The 18,628-nt window shown below is 47.7% G+C and overlaps 1 protein-coding gene across 11 annotated transcripts in view; it reads left to right on the forward strand.

Moving 5' to 3' along the window:
• The window catches only part of MXI1 (MAX interactor 1, dimerization protein), a 57,398-nt gene that overhangs the window by 7,677 nt on the left and 31,093 nt on the right, over positions 1–18,628 (forward strand). For 5 of the 11 annotated variants that reach the window (XM_087765823.1, XM_087765817.1, XM_087765818.1 and 2 more), the window contains exon 2: positions 3,430–3,562. In XM_087765823.1, coding sequence (XP_087621949.1) covers positions 3,430–3,562 — 133 coding nt within the window. The other 6 variants (XM_087765824.1, XM_087765819.1, XM_087765820.1 and 3 more) reach the window with 4 other exon arrangements.

Genomic DNA, 18,628 nt, shown 5'->3' on the forward strand with positions numbered 1-18,628 from the left:
TGCGTGCATCTGTGTCCCGTTCCCTTTGTGAGTAATCCAAGATCATATAAGTAGTCCCTGAGACTGCTCAAATTTGAAACTTTCCATGTGGTTTTAACACTCTGCTCTATCGGCAGTTTCCAGTGTAGAAAAAACAGGTGGGGAGAGAGAGAATACTGCCTTCCCCCAGTTCTGCCCCAGACAAAAGCCAGTCTTCACACGTGCTGTGATCTGGCTCCGTGTAGGTATGTGAATGGAGGCCGTCCTGCCTGAGCGAGGGCTGGGGCTTGCTTTTCCTCAGTGCAGAATGAGGGAGGTATGGCCCTGAAGGTGGCCCAGCTTCCTTTAGTCTTCAGCTATCCCATCTTAAGAGAAACAAAACAAACCAACCCTTTGAGATTCGGAGATGAAAGGGGCTGTGTAAGAACTGAATAGTGGTATTATTTTTACCTCCATCAGCTGCAAGGCTGCAGTTTTCTGAGGAAACTTCAGAAATGGTGAATCAGCGAAATGTGTTTAAAGAAAAGTGAGCTACCCTGAATCCACTTTTTTCCAGGCCTTCTCAAGTTGAGTGCTGCCAACTCTTGCAGCTTCATCACAAGTCCCTGATACTTTGTGCTCTGCTTAAAGCTCTTGCTACCAGACACAAGCCATTAATTGAGGCTCTCAGCTTTTCTGGGGTTTTTCAAGGTACTTTTCCAGCTCCCATTCTGATGGAGGAATGCTTGCAAATGTAACCAGTCATAACCTAAAGGTTCAGACCCGTGAAAATAACCCCAATTAGAACTACAGAACAAACCCTCCTACCCCTGCAGGGTTTCTCAGTCAGTGTCATTTTGAGATTCAGACTTTTACTCTGAATGTTCTGATTCTGATTTTGAATGTTCTCTCATTGTGCCCTTTTTGAGAGTAGATCAAATATTTTAGAGGCTGGTATCATACGATTAAATGTTAACAGGTTTTTAAGCTACATTCCAGCAAATGTTGGAGCGGGTAAAATTCAGAATCACAGAAGTGATCTCGAGGGTTTGTGCCTGTATGAAAATCAGGATGTGAATACATTATTAAGATGCTGAGAAGAGTGATCAGACTGCAAGGTATAGGTGTGACAGTATTTGTTAAAATGTTGAGATGGTCACCGTTGTTACTTGTTTATGTCCTGCTTCAAATATAGTGAGATTGCTGTCTGTGACATCTTTTGTCTATGATCTCAAAGGGCTGTGTTCACATTAAAAAACGGGTCTTGCACCTGTGTCTCCCATCGGAAGCCCTGTAAGAGTCACTCCAGGTGACTTCCCCGAGCCTGGCACCTTGTCTTTAGCGACATCTCCACAGGTGAGGTGTGGAAAGCTCCCACCCTGTGGCTGCAGCTTTTTCTTTTGTAGCCTCTCTTTGCTTCATTCTTGCCACAGTCCTGGCACTTCCATGTGCAGAAAGCCCTGGTCTTTGCAAGGAGAGGGATGAAGTGGCTGCAGGTCCCTCCTGCCTCCTGGGCGAGTCTGTCTCGCCCCTAGCGCGTTGGTGGAGTGTGGAGCTCTGGCCTGCAGGCTGCTGTGGTGTGGCAGCGGCTGCTGCCCGTGGGTGACTTCCCCAGCCTGTGCTGGTGGTGGCCCGGGGGAAGCCGTGCCCACTCATCACCTCAGGGCCTGAGTGGGCACACACGACCATCGCCTCAGGGCCTGGCTGCTGCCGCCTCAGGGCCTGAGTGGGCAAACAGCCATCGCCTCATGGCCTGGCCACCATCACCTCAGGGCCTGAGTGGGCACACAGCCATTGCCTCATGGCCTGGCTGCTGCCACCTCAGGGCCTGGGTAGGCACACAGCCATCGCCTCAGGGCCTGGCTGCTGCCACCTCAGGGCCTGGGTAGGCACACAGCCATCGCCTCAGGGCCTGGCCGCCATCACCTCAGGGCCTGAGTGGGCACAAGGCCATCACCTCAGGGCCTGGCCGCCGCCACCTCAGGGCCTGGGAGGGCGCCCGGCCATCGCCTCAGGCGTGAGGGCACGCAGCCGTTGCCCGGGGAGGCGCGGGGCCCGGCGCTGACCCCAGGCAGCCGCCGTCCCGCCGTGCTGGGCGGCAGCCGCGGAACTACATTTCCCAGGCAGCCCCGCGGCGGCGCCCCCCCCCCCCCCCCCCCCCCTCCCGTGAGCGCCGGGCAGAGGTAAACAAAGTGGTGCGGGGCGGGGCGGGGCGGTCTGAGGGGCCGGTCCCGCCGCGGGGCTGAGGCGCCGGTCCGGGCGGGGGGCGAGCCCAGGCGGGGGCCGAGGGGGTTGGATCCTGGCAGGGCCCGAAGCGGGGGTAAATCCGGGCCGGGACCGGCGCGGGGGGGTGGCTGCGGGCCGGGCCGGAGCGGGGGTGGCGGGTGGGGGCAGCGCTCGGCCGGGTGTGGGTCAGGAATAGCTCTCGCCTGGCCGCCTCCCCCGGCGGGAGGGTCCCGGTCCCGGTCCTTCCCCCGGCGTTTCCTCGCGTGTTCCCCTGCCACCTCTCGCCCTCCCGGGAGAGCCGCCCCCCCCACCCCGGGACGAGAGGGCTGTTGGTGTGAGGAGGCCCGGGGGCTGGGGAGAGACGGCGATCCCTCCTCGCTCCTTCCCCCCCGCAGCCGCCCCCGTTTCCAGCGGGGAAGCCGGGAGCGTGGGGGCGGAGGGGGGCCCGGGGCTGCGGAGTCCCCCGGCTGCCGGCCTGGGGGCCATGGAGCAGGTCCAGATGATCAACATCCAGCGGCTGCTGGAGGCGGCCGAGTATCTGGAGCGAAGGGAGAGAGGTAATGGGGGGAGGAGGGGTGCTGGGGTAGCAGCCCTCGGGGGGAGCGGGGTTGGGGTCGGAGATCCCGGCGGAGGGGCGAGAGCGGCCCTGGCAAAGGGGATCGGAATGAGCGCTGGCTGGTGGGGCATCACCGGAGAGTGAGGGGTTTGGTGAGGGGCAGGGCTGACAGGCCCTCTGGAGGTGGTGGCCGAGGTGGAAGGTTTTTTGCAGAGAGGGGGAGGTTGAAGTGAAGGCGTTTTCTGGAAGGAAAAGTGAAAGTTTCCCAGCAGGCAGGAAGGATGGCGGTGGGTGGCTCTGGCGTTGCAGAGGACTCGATGGCACAGTGAAATACGCCTGGTTTGCCTGGTTCGGAGAGCTTGGACAGGAGGAGAGGGATGAGGCGCTCTCTCGGCTGCCATGTTCTCTTTTGATGTTTTCAGGTGTTTGAGTGGTGTTGTCCTTCCTCCAAGGTTGGCAGAGCCTTTACACTCCCCTTCCTCTCTTTTCTCCACCTCCCAGTCCACTTCCCTCTGAACACATCATCAGTCATTTCCCTGAGCTGTTGTGGTTAAGGGCCTCCCCAGCTAGGCTGACGGGTTAGTGGCGAGGCCTGCCTGCTGACTTCTTTTTTTTTTTTTTTCTTTTTCCTTTTTTTTTTTTTTAAATGACACTTTTTTTTTATGCCTTGCCTGTTGATTCTCCTGCAGAATGCGAACATGGCTATGCCTCGACCTTCCCCTCAGTTCCAAGTCCTGGACTACAAGACTCAAAGCCCACGCGGAGGCTGAGCCGGGCGAGGAAACACAGCGGCAGTGGCAGCAATGCAAGTATTGCCAACAGGTACGATACGGGCAGGAAAGCGTGGGGTGCAGGGCTGGCTGGGAGGATGAAGCTGAAGAGGGAAGGCTGGAGGCAGAGGAGAGAAACTTACCCTGTGCGGAAAAAGGGAAGAGTCTTGAGTGCAGGGGGATTCAGAGCTGGGACACACAAATACAGCGTCCCTTCTGGATCCATAGCACTGAAAGCAGAGGGGACACAGGGGAGCTGTATCTGAAATGGCACTGCCAGCTGACTCTGTGCCAAGGCTCAGATGCTGCAGAGGGAAGGGGAATAGGGAGATCTGTTCATAGGGTTCAGGGAGGAGGCAGGCAATAGCTATTCCCATTATATACAGCTGATGTCTTTCCAACCCAGAAGTCACTGCTTTTAAGGGATAGCGTGCGTGCAGCCTCAGTGCTTTGGGATTGTAATGACAGGCATGATTTGAGGCAAGGAAATGATGTTTTGAAATGGATCCCCTACAACAAATGGGAGAGAGGGAGATGACTGGCGGCTATGTACAACGTGTTAAAATTCAGTTCAGGAAAACGAAGCTGTCTTTCACTCTGCCTTCCAGGGCAGTGGGATTTCCCAGCTTTCTGATTGCTTGGTAATTGTAGAACTCCATGTTTTTGACACTTTTCTCATTATACAATGCCATATTTCTTGGTTTCTTAAATCTAGAAGAGACAACAGGATTAAGCCTATCACTTAATGCTGTGATACGATCTGCCTCTCCCCTCGTTCCTGTTTTTTTTTTGTTTTCTTTTGCTCCCTTCTGTAGAATTGTTCAGACCTTGTTGAGACCCTCTGGGATAGAGAAACTTTGGAAGAATAAAGTATAATTTTGAAGAGTCAATTGCAAGCTTGCTTTTACGGCAGCAAGGCCTGTGCAATCCATAAAATGGTGGCAGGTGGCTCAGGTGATTAAAGCTTTCTTAAGGCCATTGGGAAGGACCTGAAAAGGCCTGGGGGAAAGGTGCCTTTGCCTGCAGTGATTCTGCTTCGGCAGCACTTGATAATAAAGGTTGTTTGAAGTGATGTTAGGACACCTTGCTGTGGGGAAGTTTTCTTCATCAGGATCAGCATATCCTGAGCTCTTTGTATGCTGCATATTTACATTTACTTCCCTCCTTGATCCAGCCTCTCCTGATTTCAGGGCAATTGTAGCCCTTTACTGTTTCCCATGAACCAAAGTCCCAGATCCCAGTGACTTTGTGTTGGGAAATGATGGCAAATGCTGAATTGAGATCTGTATTTTTCCCTCTAGGTTTCTCACATACCATTTTTCTATCCCACACCTCTTTCTCTCAAAGGCCTTTGTCATGGCAACCTGCCCTTCTCCAGAGGAGGGCTGGAAGCACATCCCCCTCAGGAGCTCCTTAGCACCAAATCCAGCAGCCTGTAGGCTAGAGAGGGATGCAGAGCACTCCCGGTCCCTGGGGCCTGGGTGCTCAGCGTGCCCTGCCGGCACAGAGCCCCCAGGCACAGCTCTCATGGGGCACCTTTCTGTGCTGAGACCAGCCTGCTGGGCTGTTTAGCATGACAGGCTGAATATATTGATGTGGGGGGAAAGGCAACAGAGAAGCAGAAAAGATACTTTCTAGTCTTATTTAAAACCTTCATTATACAAGAAATACTGAGGCCAAATCGAACCTTTAAAGTGAGTGTGTTACCCAGTGTGTTGCCTCCCATACTTGTTTCGGCCTCAGGGAGTGACCAGCGTCAGGTCTGCTCCCGGCAGAGACCAGAGCGGTTCTTTTGGGGAGCTCAGACCTTACACACACAGTTGGAAATGGAAGTTTCTTTTAGCGCAAGTCGTAGCAGCTTGCACTTGCTGTAGGAGATGGCAGGTCCTCCAGATGGCTGCAGTGCTGGGAAGTGACAACTGTGAAGTTCAGGGTGCCTCCAAATTCACTGCAGTGTGTTTTGTGTGACGCTGAGTATAGCATCAGCCTTGTTTAAGGAAGGCTCTGTATCATCCCTTCCTGTTAAAATCAAAGAGACAATTCTTTAAGTTCTGTCTAGTGGAGTTTGAATGGACTTTGAATTAAATATCAAGCCCTTGATGAGGGGCAAAACTTACATTTCATGTGTGGACAAGAGATTTTTCTTAGATTACTTTTGTCTCAAAATATTTAATTAGTGTAGAGAAATTATGCATTTAGATCTTGTGCAGATCTTGTCATTTAAAAGCCTCCTGTAAAAATGTCTTCCAAGCAACCTCGGCAAAGTGCAGTTGTTTTCTTTTTTTCTTTTTTTTTTCTTTATTTATACACTTTTAGAAATTGACACATGTGCGTTGTTGCTGATCTTTATTGAACCAAATAATCCATGATTATGTGATGCAGGATGTTTACAGAGCCTAGATGCTCTTTAATTCATAATTTAAATCCAAGTATTCCCCTTCAGCATTTGCAGCCCAGACATGACAGCTATTTCTTCCCAACAGGCTCTGTGCTGTCATAGCATTAACACCCAGAAAGTTCTGAGGAACAGGCAGTACAGCTCTGGATGGCATTGGTGGAGCAAATCTTATTCTTACAGAACTACGACGGTCTCACAGTCCCAGCAAAATAATTTTTTTCTGCCCCATACAGGGGTGTACAGATGAGAGGGAAAACATTGATTCATTATTTCTAATTTACATGATGCGTTTTTAAAGGATGTTTTGGCTCAGGTTCTCTCTTCCTTCTTTTGTCTCAGTTGTGCAACCGACAGCATGCAGATTGCTGCAGAGGGGTTCCCCTCTGCAGTCCTCAGGACATTATCTGTATGTGTAGTGTTTTGCATGGGTGTTTTAAAGACCTAATGTTGCATGCTGTGAGTTAAAACCTGAATATATTTAAAAATATGCAGTCTTGCTTTAGTCAGGGGTATTTAGGCGCTGAAAATTAACCACCTGCAAAAATATGTGGAGAATCACAGTCATTATGACCTGGAGTTCATAATAAACAGGGAAATTTTTTTTTTTTTAAATCCCATTTAACACATAGCTAAAAGCAAAAAAACAAGCAAATCAATTAGCCAACCCATATTAAATTAGAATTTAATTTTGCCTCTTTTTTAGTTTGCTCTTGACAAAAGTATCTTCTGGTTTTTGGACTGGGATGAAAAATTAGCAGGGATTTGTTGTAACATACAGCATCACTTATTTAATGTTTGTTCCTTCTGAAGACATTTCTGTGACAGAAGCTGGGTTCTAAAAACTTGCTAGAGAAGTGAAGTAGTCCATGCTGGGAGTACAGTTCTGTGGGTACATTAACTTGCATTTGATGTCACTGGAAACTGCTCTTAGGGACCCTACGTAGGCAGTTCTAAATAGACCCAGTGATTTGAAAGGTTCATTATAGTTAGTTGGGATTAGACTGGTTTGATATTTATACATTTTGGAAAATAATTGAGAAGACTTTTTAATCAATTTAAATCGTTGTGTCAGCAGGAAATAAAATAAACAGCAGGGATGCTAAATGATTTTTTTTTCCCCCCCATAATACAATCAGTTTAATGAAGTTAAGATTTATAACAGAATCTGAAATTATGTTACAATATTAGATTGTCATTTGTGTTTTGTTTTTATTTAGATTCTAGGGCATGTAGAAAAGCTTGTTATTTTTTTGGTCTGGTCCTGGGGAAATGCCAAGCACCCTCCCAGCAGCACTAGGAGCCCTCAGCTCTCCCGGGAGGCCCATGTTGTTAAGGGCACTCAAAGAGGCTATTGCTCAGTTCCATGGGGGAGGGTTTGATCTTCATCCAGTTTCTTTTTCCTTTCATTTTCCTCTCTTCCCATTATCCTCCCTTGTGTCTGAGGCTGCTTCCCAAAGGCCTTTCAGACATCTACAGTCCGGTAGCAGGTTGCCTGCAGAGCTTGGAATCGGCAGCTGTAATGTGTATGGTAAGGCATTTTGGACATGGAGTCTTGAAAATCTGGGTGTCTGGGTTTCTTTGCCCTTCTGGCTATTCTAGCAGTGCAGCTCCTCATTTTTTTCTGTTGTTGCGCTCTCCTCTGCCCCATTTGAAATTTTTTTTCCACAGTTCTAAATCCCGTCACCCGGTTTTGTGCCGAATCTTCTCTGTAGCCCTCCACTCTCATAACCTTTAAAGCTGTTTTTTGAGGGTAGGGATGGCAGCTACATTATTGAAACCCTCAGGTACTCTTGGCTTTAAGCTTAATTTGCTCACAGCATCCCTGAGCAAGGATTGGGAGGGCAGGTAGGTGTGCATTAGGTACCTCATATGCCTCAGGTGATGGCTTCATGTGCCACAGGTTCACAAACACGGGCGCAGAAGCTAAAAGGATGTGGCGTGTGTAGCTGCAAGTCAACCTTGGCTGTCTGGTGTGCAAGAAAGCCTGATTTACCAGAACAGCAGTGCTGTGCAGCTGTACCTGGCTGTGCAGGGGAGGAGTAGGGGGGTTGGTGAACACTTGCTTAAGCACAGTTTTAAATATAATATATCTTTTCTGTCAGAGGAGGTACATTGCCCCCGCATTGCGCTGATGACTGAGTACCTGGCAATTTTCAGTCCTTCCTACAGCCTCTGGAGTTAGGACAGTGCTGTAATTCTGATTTTATTGGAGGAGAGGAGGTGCAGGGGGCTGAGTGGTTTGCCTATCTTGTGTAAGAAATTCCTGAAGTAGATCGCTGTGTCAGCCTGTGTTGTTCTACTTTTCTGCACAAAGCCCCTACCCCTTTCCTCACATCCCAGGGAGCTGGTCTCTGAGGCTTTTTCTTGACGGCTTTGCTGCTTCCTGGCCTCTATCAGTTGGTATTTGTTTCTGGATGATACTTTGTTTATTTGTTTGGGGGCTGTTGTTTTTTTAGCCGCTTGCGCTCTCACTGGATCGCACCTTACTCCACAGCTAGTGGGAGTTGAGTTTTGACTCGCTGTGTGTAGGTGGGTTAGAATCAGGCCCTTGTGTAACATGCTGGGGATAGAGACTGCTTTCTGTCTCAAGCCTTGTAGTGCCAGGGAGCTCTATTCATGGCTCAGGACTTGGCTTTGCTTTGTATAGTACAAATCCACATGTGTAAAACAGAGAGTGGATGAGATTTGCTGTGCCGTGTTTTGATTTATGCCCCATTTTGATAATGTACAAACAGTGTGATTGCTATCTGGAATCTTCATGCTGCTGTTGAAATTTTGTCTAGAAATAGTTGGAGATGGAAACTTGCCTTCCAGTAGAGAGTGCCCATGAATATGCTAGTTAATTTTTCAAGAAAGGAAAACTGGACAAGGCTGAGCTGTTAAGGATTGCTTCTCTGTTAGAGATGTGGAGAGGGACTGGCCAACAGTGTTGACTATAGTTAGATGGGAGCATGGCTTTTGTTTTGAGAAAGCATAATGACAGTTTCAGCGTTAGACTGGGAAAATGGATTGCTGGTACGTGCACGAGAGATGGAATCATCCCTTATTAAAATCCCACTATCTGCTGTAGGTTTGTACTGGAGTGCAGTTGGTCAGAGCAGGTTGGCAGGTAGGGCTGTACTCAAATAGCCCAGTTCAGCCTCGGCACATCCCATCTGCCCATTTGATGTAATTAGCCTCAGTGCAGTCTGCAAGGGTCGACAAGGAAGTCGTAGTGATGTTGGAGTTTCTGACCCTATTGGCACCAAGTTGTGTGCCTTTCCTTGTCTCTGCTGATCTACATCAGAAACTGCGATCCTGCCAACGATTTGGGCAAAAAAAAAATACCCCTTGTAGGTGAGGTTTTGTATGCAGTGTCTTCTCAGTGATGCTTGGCTTTGCAGTGCAACTGGCAGGTTACCAAGCAAAATACAGAAAGCGAGGGTGAACCCAGCAAATGGCACGGGAAGCGTAAACCCTGCTCTTCAGCAAGGAATGAGGCCTCCAGAAGCGCTAGGGCTGATATAGCAGTTTCCATGGGGGAACCCGCTGTGTTCCCCTTTGTCACCCTGTTTATTTTATAGCCCTCCAAGTAGGATTGTCCTGCAGAGCTGCAGTTCCTGCTTTCCTGCGTGTATTAGTAATATAGCCATGCATAGGGAGATCTGTGTGTCAGGGATGCTATGCAGAAACCCATGATTCTGGACTGAGTTTATGCTTTGATACCTTCAGTAGGTGTAAAATGTAATTTGTGGTCTCTTTAGAGTGTCCAAGTTGTGCGAAGAGGCCTTTGTGTCAACTAGAAGCAGGCCCAGTTGTTGATGTTATCTACAACTTAGCTATAATTCACTGCTGCAGCATCTGTCTGCTGTGAATTGTCACTCTCTGTGGCTGAAGGCTCACGGTCCCTTTGTCCTCCCAGATTTGGGGGAAGCCTCTACAGGAGCATGCTGTTTTGCAGCAGTGGAACTGCTAGTCAGGGCTCATGCACTTTACCCAGGTAGGGCTGTGCTGCAACTGCTCTGGGCTGATTTGCATCACTGATAGCGGTGCTGGCGCAGTGACAAGAAACTTCAGATTTTGGTGCTTAGGCTCTTTTGAAACGTGAAGGTTGTTAGCCCCAGCTTCTAGAGGGATTTGGTGCCCTGGGGTGGTAGGGAGGATATTTGGGCCAAACCTGGTCATCTGTTCCTGGAATTCCCTCACTTTCTCTTCCCGTTATATTCCATGTACAGTCAATTCCCTGGTTTAAATAGTATTCCTAGTTTGTCAGGTGTTTTGGTTTTTTTTTTCCCCTCTTGCCACATTTGTACCCTTTTTGTATCTTTTCTGCGTAATGCCTCATCCACAACACATGCAGAGATTTATCCTTTGTGCTTTTGTTTAACCTGACCTGATCCTTTGCTTGACAGTGAATTGGTTGTCACCTGTAGCATTGTTTCCATCTGCTCCCCTGTTTGTAGGTAAGACTGACCTTTTCCTTTCTCGCTCCTGGTTGAGCGTTCAAATCCATTTCTCTTTCTGACCAAAACAGACCAGTCCACGTCATGCCACTGAATTTATTGTCTTGCTTGTTGGAGTTCCTGCTGTTGATCATCTCCTGAACCCTCCTGACAAACTTCTGCCCAAATTCAAGGACTGGCTTCTGTTTGTTCTCCTCTTGAGAGTGTTGGCTCCTACCCCCTACCCCCTTTGAACCAACAAAGATAGGATTTGTTTTTGTTGACTATTTTGGGCTCTCTTGATCAGAGGCTGTGGGTCTCTGGGGCTGTGCACTTGGCTGGCCTTTGCCTGGATCTCTTCTCTATGAGACACTGCCTTGTTGATCAGCTCAGAGGGAACAGGCCTGCTTTTTCCATCCTGCTGGATATATTCCCATCTCTCATTTCTGTGCTCCCTACTGTACTTCCATTCTCTGATATGAAAGTGATTTCACTTCAGTTCTGTTGCTTTATGAATCCAGTTTGAAGTAGCCTAGATGATTTCCAACATTATCTTAATTACTTGTTTATACTTTGCTGCTTGCTCTGTGACAAGCAGGCATGTGGCAATTCTTTTGCTTCAGTTTTGATTAAAGTTCCTCTGCATAAATAAGTCGATTATTTTCTGAACACTTCTTGTTTATCTCCTTCCATCTGTAACACCATCAAGAAGGGAGAAGTTATGGGAAGGGACAAATGACATTGGGATTGCTCTTGAGACTGTTACTCTGGTCTTAATTGCCCAAGTGCTTGGGCAGCCGTAAAGCAATGTATAGATATGGTAAGGTAACATGGCAGCAGTTCTGGTTTGCCTTTAACAGTTAGGCTACAAACCACAGCAGTTCACGAACTGCTTCACAAGTAGCTTGGCCATCTGGGAGCAGTGGGAGGTAGCCACCTCATTACCTTCATGTTAGTTGCTGCTGCTTGTGAGCCAGAACTGTAAGAACAGAAGAAATCAGAGCTCTTACGTTTTTCTCAGCCTTCCTTTTTCATGGATCTCCCAGATGATAGATGAGTATGTCCCTGTTGACAGAATACAACCCCAGACATCAGGACATCTGGGTTCTCTTCCCGGTTTTCTTACAGCCCATGTAAGTCTTTGTGCCTCAGTTTCCCTAACAGAATGTGTAGCTAACAGTAGTGTTAATGTATTTTCCTGTTTTCAAGTCTTATTTCCTCTCCCTTCACCTCCAGGCACAGTATTGCAGCAATATAGTTGTAACATGAGAGATAACTAACAAGTCTAAATAGAAGTGAAGAAAGCCTGGCCTGGCCCACAGCCATACAAATGCCATCAGTTTCTTTTCAAACAAAGTGTGTTTCAGTCAGGTGGCGTTTACTCAAAAAGCCTCATTTTCCCCAGTGCATCTGAAGGCAGTTTCTTTAGGTCAGAAGATGGGTGTTGCAGAGAAGTACATGTTCTCCAAGCAGACTGTTCCTCTGCAGATGACATTGCTGAGGCTATTTCTGGATATGACCATCTTCCTTGAAAGGGTAATGTTATGTGTGGGAAGAAGTGTGGTATAGGGCAAAGGGCTGGCATGCTGGGCCCTTGGATCGTTTCCTGAGTCTGCTGCCGAAAGGCTGCAAGATCTGGGCAGGTCAGATGACCTACATGGGTCCCACCATCTGTACATTATGTGGTTCCCACCATCTGTACATTGGGGTAATGCCCACACTTTTCTAATCCTGTTTTCAGGAAGCAGAATTGGTGTTTTGGAGTTTGTGGCTGTTTGAAAGAAGATGAGACTTAGGATCCTAAGTTTTCTAGGTAGATTTGAAAATTTCCTCCTGTGTCTTTATTCTCTTTCTGTGAATCACTGTGATCTCTCTGCCGTGCAAGTACTTGCAACTACAGTACTGGTTCTGGTGTGGCCTTGGAAGAGACTGAGTCCCTGACCATGCAGTGAGACTCAGGGAGCCTGCTGGAAGTCAGCGGGGCAGGGACCGCATAGAGCTTTCTGCAGTGTCAGGCCTTACCCCGCTCTGCGATACACTTGAATATTCAACAGAGAAAATTTTGTTAACGGAGATATTAAGGTGTTAGCAGGGGATGGATGAAGTCTGTACCTCATTCTACTTAAATAATTCATTTTGCTTCAAATAATCTGTTTATGATGATAGCATAGGGAGATTGTCCTTCACAGGTAGCACTTGGGAGAGACCTGGGGAACAGTGAACACCTGACATTGGTGTGAGGAAGTGTCTGTATATTGCTGTCCTCGTTCTGTGCCGTGCTCTTCTCTGTTCATGGGGGAACTTGGAGGTGCCATGGTGAAGCCGCATGATGTTTCTCCTCACCAGGCCCTGAAAAGCATGGGTTTGTTGATGTATTTAAAAAAAAAAAAAAGTCAAGAATCTGTCTACAAGAAGCTCAAACTCCCTTGCATCATGGATCATAGACAGGAATCTTGCCTTGGGGAAGGCAAGGAATATACTTTTTCCTGACCTGTGAGAATCTATCTGAATTTGGCCAAGTTCTAAATCATTATAGAAGATGTCAACTGCTGTATGTCCAAAGGAGGTGGGCTGGGGGGTTTCTCTACTGAAATGGCTAAGAAAGATACCTCCCAAAATGAACGTGCATCAGCCTTTGTGTCTGATCTGTGTGCACCAGCCCCTTCTGATGTGGTTAACTGTGGGGTGGGAAGGGAAGGAGGTGGTTTCGGTAGGACCTTTGCTCACTTGTCACAGAAATTAGAAGGCAGATGAATGGCACGGTGAACAGCACATGGGAGAACTCGCTTCACTCCTGGCCCCTGTCAGCAGCGCTGTGTACATTCAGCAAGTTCCTTTCAGCCTGGCTTGTCATAGGAGATGCCCAAATAGTCTGTTCCTCACCTTGTGATTTTCCAAGGTGTGAACCTGGGATCTGAGCTGTGGAAGCGCTGATGATGCACAGCCGCAAGGGGCATCAGCGGGAGTTGTGCTTTGAACGCGTAAAGTGGCCCAGAAAACCAGGCCCTTGGGGGTCTTCATAGAGGCATCCGGAGGGATGAGAAGCTGCAACTCTGATTTCCCTGTTCCTTAGCTTCCAATTTGGAAAGCGAGGATGCTTGACAATAAATGTGCTTGTGAACTGCCTAGCCTCTGCTCTCGATGAGCCTGTCGAAAAGCCTGTAAGGAAACCACCGGTTCTGTATTCAGAGCAGGGCTTGGCTTGAGGCCACACGTTGAACAATGAGGAGAAAACAAAATATTGAATAGCTGCTTGTTCAGCAAACCCAGTTCCTCTTGGCCATGCAGGGCCCTGCGTGAGGGAGCGTGTGAGATGGGGCAGTTTTCTCTTAGCACTTGGGGCTAGAAGCGGCCTCTGTACGTAGGGTCTCGGGTGGTACAGGAGAAGGCCCATACCAGCACACTTGCTCCCAGCCTGTATGGTAGGGAGGGAAGCCAGCTGGGGACTTCTTTGCTGGCCCCAGTTTGCAGCAGTGAATACAAAACAACATTCTTGCTGTTGTGTGGCCTGGCTTGGAAAACCTTTCCCCTGCAGAGTGCCACCTTGTGCTGCTTATCGGGGTGTTGCTCTGTTTTTGGGGAGCTCAGCTCTGGGACTGGAAGGGACTTGTGCTCAGCAGGGACGAGCTGTCTTCCTGCTCTTTCCTCCCTTGTGCTGAAAAAGCAGAACATGCACCAGCAGAACAGCGTGCTTTGTTTGGGACTGCGGCTGCACCTGAGGGTTATGCCTGATGTGTGTATTGGATGAGTTTTATCGGTAGACTAATATTACTTTGCTCTTGGCTCCCATTTTAGATTCTTCTCTGGCACCTCATACGGTGGTGTCTGAGAGTAGGGTTGGCTCACTTGGCAGCCGGTGGGGGAGACATGAGGGCTGGTTTAGGTTTGGGTTGTTGTTGGTGGTTTTTGTTTTTTCCACTTTCCCACTTGCAGCTTACAATGATTATGTCATTTTTTGTCTTTGACCCAAGAATCAGATGGCACAAATGTCCCTGTTAGATGTCTCTCTGGGATGCCTGAGAACAGCAACCAAATGATGCAAGCCTTATCCTGGGGCTCAGGGAACCCAGGTTAAGTACCCTGCTCTGCCACAGGGTTCTTGTGTGACCTTGGGAAAATCATTTAGCTTTTCTGTTTGTTGGTGTTGTCCCCCCTGCATAAGAAGTGTTAGGGAAGAGTTAATTTCCGAAGTGTTACAAACAAATAAAGATTTTGAGGAGCAGGTACCAAACTGAGAGGGGCTGCATAAATACTGTAGGTGGCTTGGAAGACATTTACTTCTTCAAGGGATGTGTGCAGTGTACCTTTTAAAGTTGTTTTTGACTTGAGTGTTGCAGGAGGCTTTCAGGATACTGCATAGAAACCCAGGGGTAGGTGACTTTATGCAGTTGCAAACCACACGAAGGAGCTCTTTTCCCCTTGTTGAGCTGAAAACTGGCTGTGGGGCCATTCCTCCTTTTCCAAAGATGAATAAACACGAACAGATGCCAGTACGGCTGCACCCCTTCTCTGTTGGAGACAGAGAATGTGAACTTTGGAAAGGGTCCGGCTTGATCCTGGGAAAACAGCTTTGATCAGAGCCTTGGGAGGAATCTGATACCACGTCCATCTAAGAGTGACAGAAAAACTAGCCAGAGTTTGGGGCCAGGTTAATCTGGTACATCTCCACTGATGTCGGTGAGAAGGTGAAACAGTCTGTTCTGTCTCCTCACTTCAGCTCCTCATGAAGAAGCATTTATTCTGGACCTCAAGGCCAGACAGTGTAGGGGGATCATGGGATAGTAATGGCAAAGATAACTTCTGTCTCTAGTACTGCTTGGAAGGAAATGGCTTTTTAGATTTGCTGATATGCAAGGCTGAGATGAGACTCTTGTTGGACTTGAGGCTGGTACTTGCAAAGGGCATAAGGATGGCAGCAGGACTTCTGCTCCGGCTATGCCATCTTCTGTTCAGCTGCATCCTGCTCCTCACTGTAGGAGCTCTTGGCAGCGTTGAGTACTATAAGCCCTCTCTGAGGGTCCTGTGCAGCCCTCCGAGAGCCAGGCTCATGGGCCTCCCAGAGGTGGGGTGGGTTCACAGCTCCCTTAGAAACTCAGCCCTTGAGCATCTCCATCTGGGGAGGAAGATTTGACGCTTGCACAGCTATCATTTGTCTTACCATTGGGCTGAAAGCCTCACCCGTTGCTGCTAGCGGAGCTTATCTGTAGGCTTCCCAGACTATGGCTTGTGCAGTTGGTTTCATAAACTCCTTACAGTGTTGATCCACTGCTGCTTGAAACCCTGGCAAAACAGTGGGGTTCTTCAGCCAGTAAGCTTTGTTTTGTGGACACAGGTGGATTTAAAATGGAAAAAAGTTGTTGATCATGGTTCCTTTTTGTTTGTTTTGTTTTGTCATTTGGCTGTTTCCAATAGGAGTAGTTTCTGAGAAAACTTGCATAAAAGAGAAAGCAGTAATGTAGTTCACTGGTTCCAGAAGGGTGGTTGATCTTGGCTTGGGGAATGGAAGAAGGTATTTCCTGCAGGGGAATTTGGTGGCCAAGTGAATGGGTGTCAGCAGAGCCGGAAGGTGGGAAAGGTCTGTAAAATGAAGAAGAATGAGATTGTGTCTGGTGTGATGATGCATAAGCAGCAGAGGTGGCTGAACCTGGGCAGAGTGAAGTAAGACAGAAAATGGTTGGCCTGGGCTGTGGATGGATGTTCTTGCTCTTTTGCTAAATGTGATTCAGGTAACCGTGCCTTAGTTTGCACAAGCTGATGGAATATTTCTTTCCTGATTAATCTCTTGCTAAAGCAGAGTGGGGTGAGTGAATTTGGAGAAGTACTGGCTCTGTGTTGGCATGTATTTGCAGAGGTGATTTTTATTCCACCCTGCTCCCTTACCTGACAGTATGGATGGCCAGCAGCACCTCCTGAGCCACCGGTGTCTCTGTTGTGAGGGAGATGGAGCTCTTGGAGTCCTGGGATCCGGGAGCTGGTGCCAGATACAGACAGGAGGGTGACCAGGTACAAGGAAATGAGAGGGTCGTTGGGTCTAAATGCCACCTGTGTATCGTGTAGGACAAGGACTCTCGATTGCTGAGTTTTCCCAGTAGAAAATACTTACCTCACTAAGAAGTCAAACCAAAATGCAGCTATGCTGCAAATGCATTCGTTGGGCTATTTATCAATATTAAATGTGTAAACCAGAAAGGTCAGCTGTGTTTAATGTCATGTGGCAGCTTTGTGATTTTAATTACAGTAAAAAACCCAATGACAAATGAATTCAGTGCTCTTTAGAGCTTGTTCCTCCCTGATGCAGTTTGTTTTGTTGGCTTACCTGTGCTCAGGGAAAGTTTGGCTGCCTCTACTGTGGTTGGAGGGATTTTATTTAAATAAAGAAAATGGGATAAAGTAATACATTATTTACAATGTCTCCTTCACTGGGGGAATTCAGTGTAGCTTAATGTTTCAGCAACACCCTGTTACAGTGTTGGAATAGCAAGGCAGAATCACAGTAACTGGCAGAAAAAGGTTGTTGCATCTGACCTTAGAGAGACTGACAATTGCTGCTTCACTGTTTCTTCCTATTTTGTATGCAGTTTCAGGTATCTGGGGTAAAGAGGGATAAATAGTTTCTCCTCTTCCAGCTTCTTGTTGTTTAAAATCGTGATGGGGACTGCACTGCTGTTTTTTGCTGTTGTTTGCTTGGCTCCTTTATGTTAAGCTTCTAAAACTCTTTATTGATCTTTTCCCAAGCTGTTTTCAAAATGTAGTTAGCAGGATCCTCATCCTTATATAACATTTCTTCAGTTTTTAGGGGTAGTTATCAGTTTGGATGTTTTAAATTTACTGTTAAAGAGCTGACTGCTGTAGAAACCTGACTTCTGAATGAGAGCCCTGCAGATGTTGTGCTTGAGCTACTTTTCAATTGCAGCTGAGGTTTTGAGCAGTGGCGGTGAGTGTGCTCGGGCTGTTGTTTTCCTCTCTGAGCATGTCCGTACCTGCATGGCCGTGGTTTCAGCATTGTAGGTGCAGGCAAGGTCCTGCTTGCCCTGTCCACCTGACAGCGGGGATGTGAGCTCCTCTGGTTTGCGTCCTTATTTCACTGGGTGACATGGGCTGCGACTGACTGTCAACGGCAGCAACGCAACATCGCACTGAGTGCACCAGTTCCTTGCTGTTGTGCTGTTGTAAATGCAGTGTTACAAGTAACCCTGAAAGACCTTGTTACAAGTAACCCTGAAAGACCTGTGGTGTTCACCCTGTACCCATCAAAAAGCTGGCAATGGCATACAGGGATGGAGCTTTGATTTCAGTCTGGTGATACTCTCTAGGTTCTCAGTTGATGATAAGACCAGCTCTGTTAAAGAGGTCCAGTTACATTTGTTTCTGTACCTATTGAAAAGATTTTTTTTTTCTGAATGTAGAGGTTCCTGTACATTTTTCTACTTCACTGACAGCACTGTCCTTGTTTAACTCCAAATAAATCTTAGTAACATGTGCAACCCAGAGACGAGGGGAGAAAATTAATCTCTAGATCAAGAGCTACAGAAAATGAAATGAATTATGAACAGGAGAGAGAGGGGTTTTTTCTGTATCTGTTGTCCAAGCAAAGGGAAACTGGCACAGAAAATAAGACTTAGTGAGTGGTGGTAGTGGGGTGCTGGGGTTTTTTTCCTAAATTTAAATTAAAGGAAAAATTAAAACTTTTCCAAATGTCCCCAGTAAGACTAAGCAAAGCATAGGCAGGTAAGAGAAGTAACATCCCCACAGGATTCATTCAGCATTGCTGAGATTCTTTCCTTTGCATTCAGCCTCAGTGGGAAAGTGGGGGGGGGGGGGGTTGGGGTTTGTTTTTTTCCTTGCAACCGATATGGATAAAAGTCACAGCATAAATTTCCTGACTTGGTGAAAAGCCTGTGACCCCTCTCGGTTGTCTTGTTCATCAGAAGGCAGATAGGTAATAAAGAGTCTCCTGTGTGAGAGGAGTAGGGAGAACCTGCTGTTTTAATTTTGTTCACAGCAGTGGGCCAAACTTTGTTCTTTCAGTGCTGGCCTTGATAATTGGCTCGATATAATATAGGAATTCAAGCCATTGCATATCTCTGGTTTTATAACTGCTAATGTCATAGCCAAGAAGAGTGCAAAGTCTCCTGCAGGAACATACAGTAAATAAGAACAATAAGCATGTTCCAGAGAACATACGGGCAGTGGTTTTAAAGGGCCTCAGCTCAGCCCTGGTGGGTTAATTTGCATCCGAGTTGCTTGGACAAATGGATTTTGCTGGTTTAGACTCCACGGGGGATGTGGGTTTGATTTG

The sequence above is a fragment of the Nipponia nippon genome, unplaced genomic scaffold, assembly GCF_047370975.1.
Source record: "Nipponia nippon isolate SJK-2023a ecotype South Korea unplaced genomic scaffold, ASM4737097v1 scaffold_3, whole genome shotgun sequence".
Classification (NCBI taxonomy): Eukaryota; Metazoa; Chordata; class Aves; order Pelecaniformes; family Threskiornithidae; genus Nipponia; species Nipponia nippon.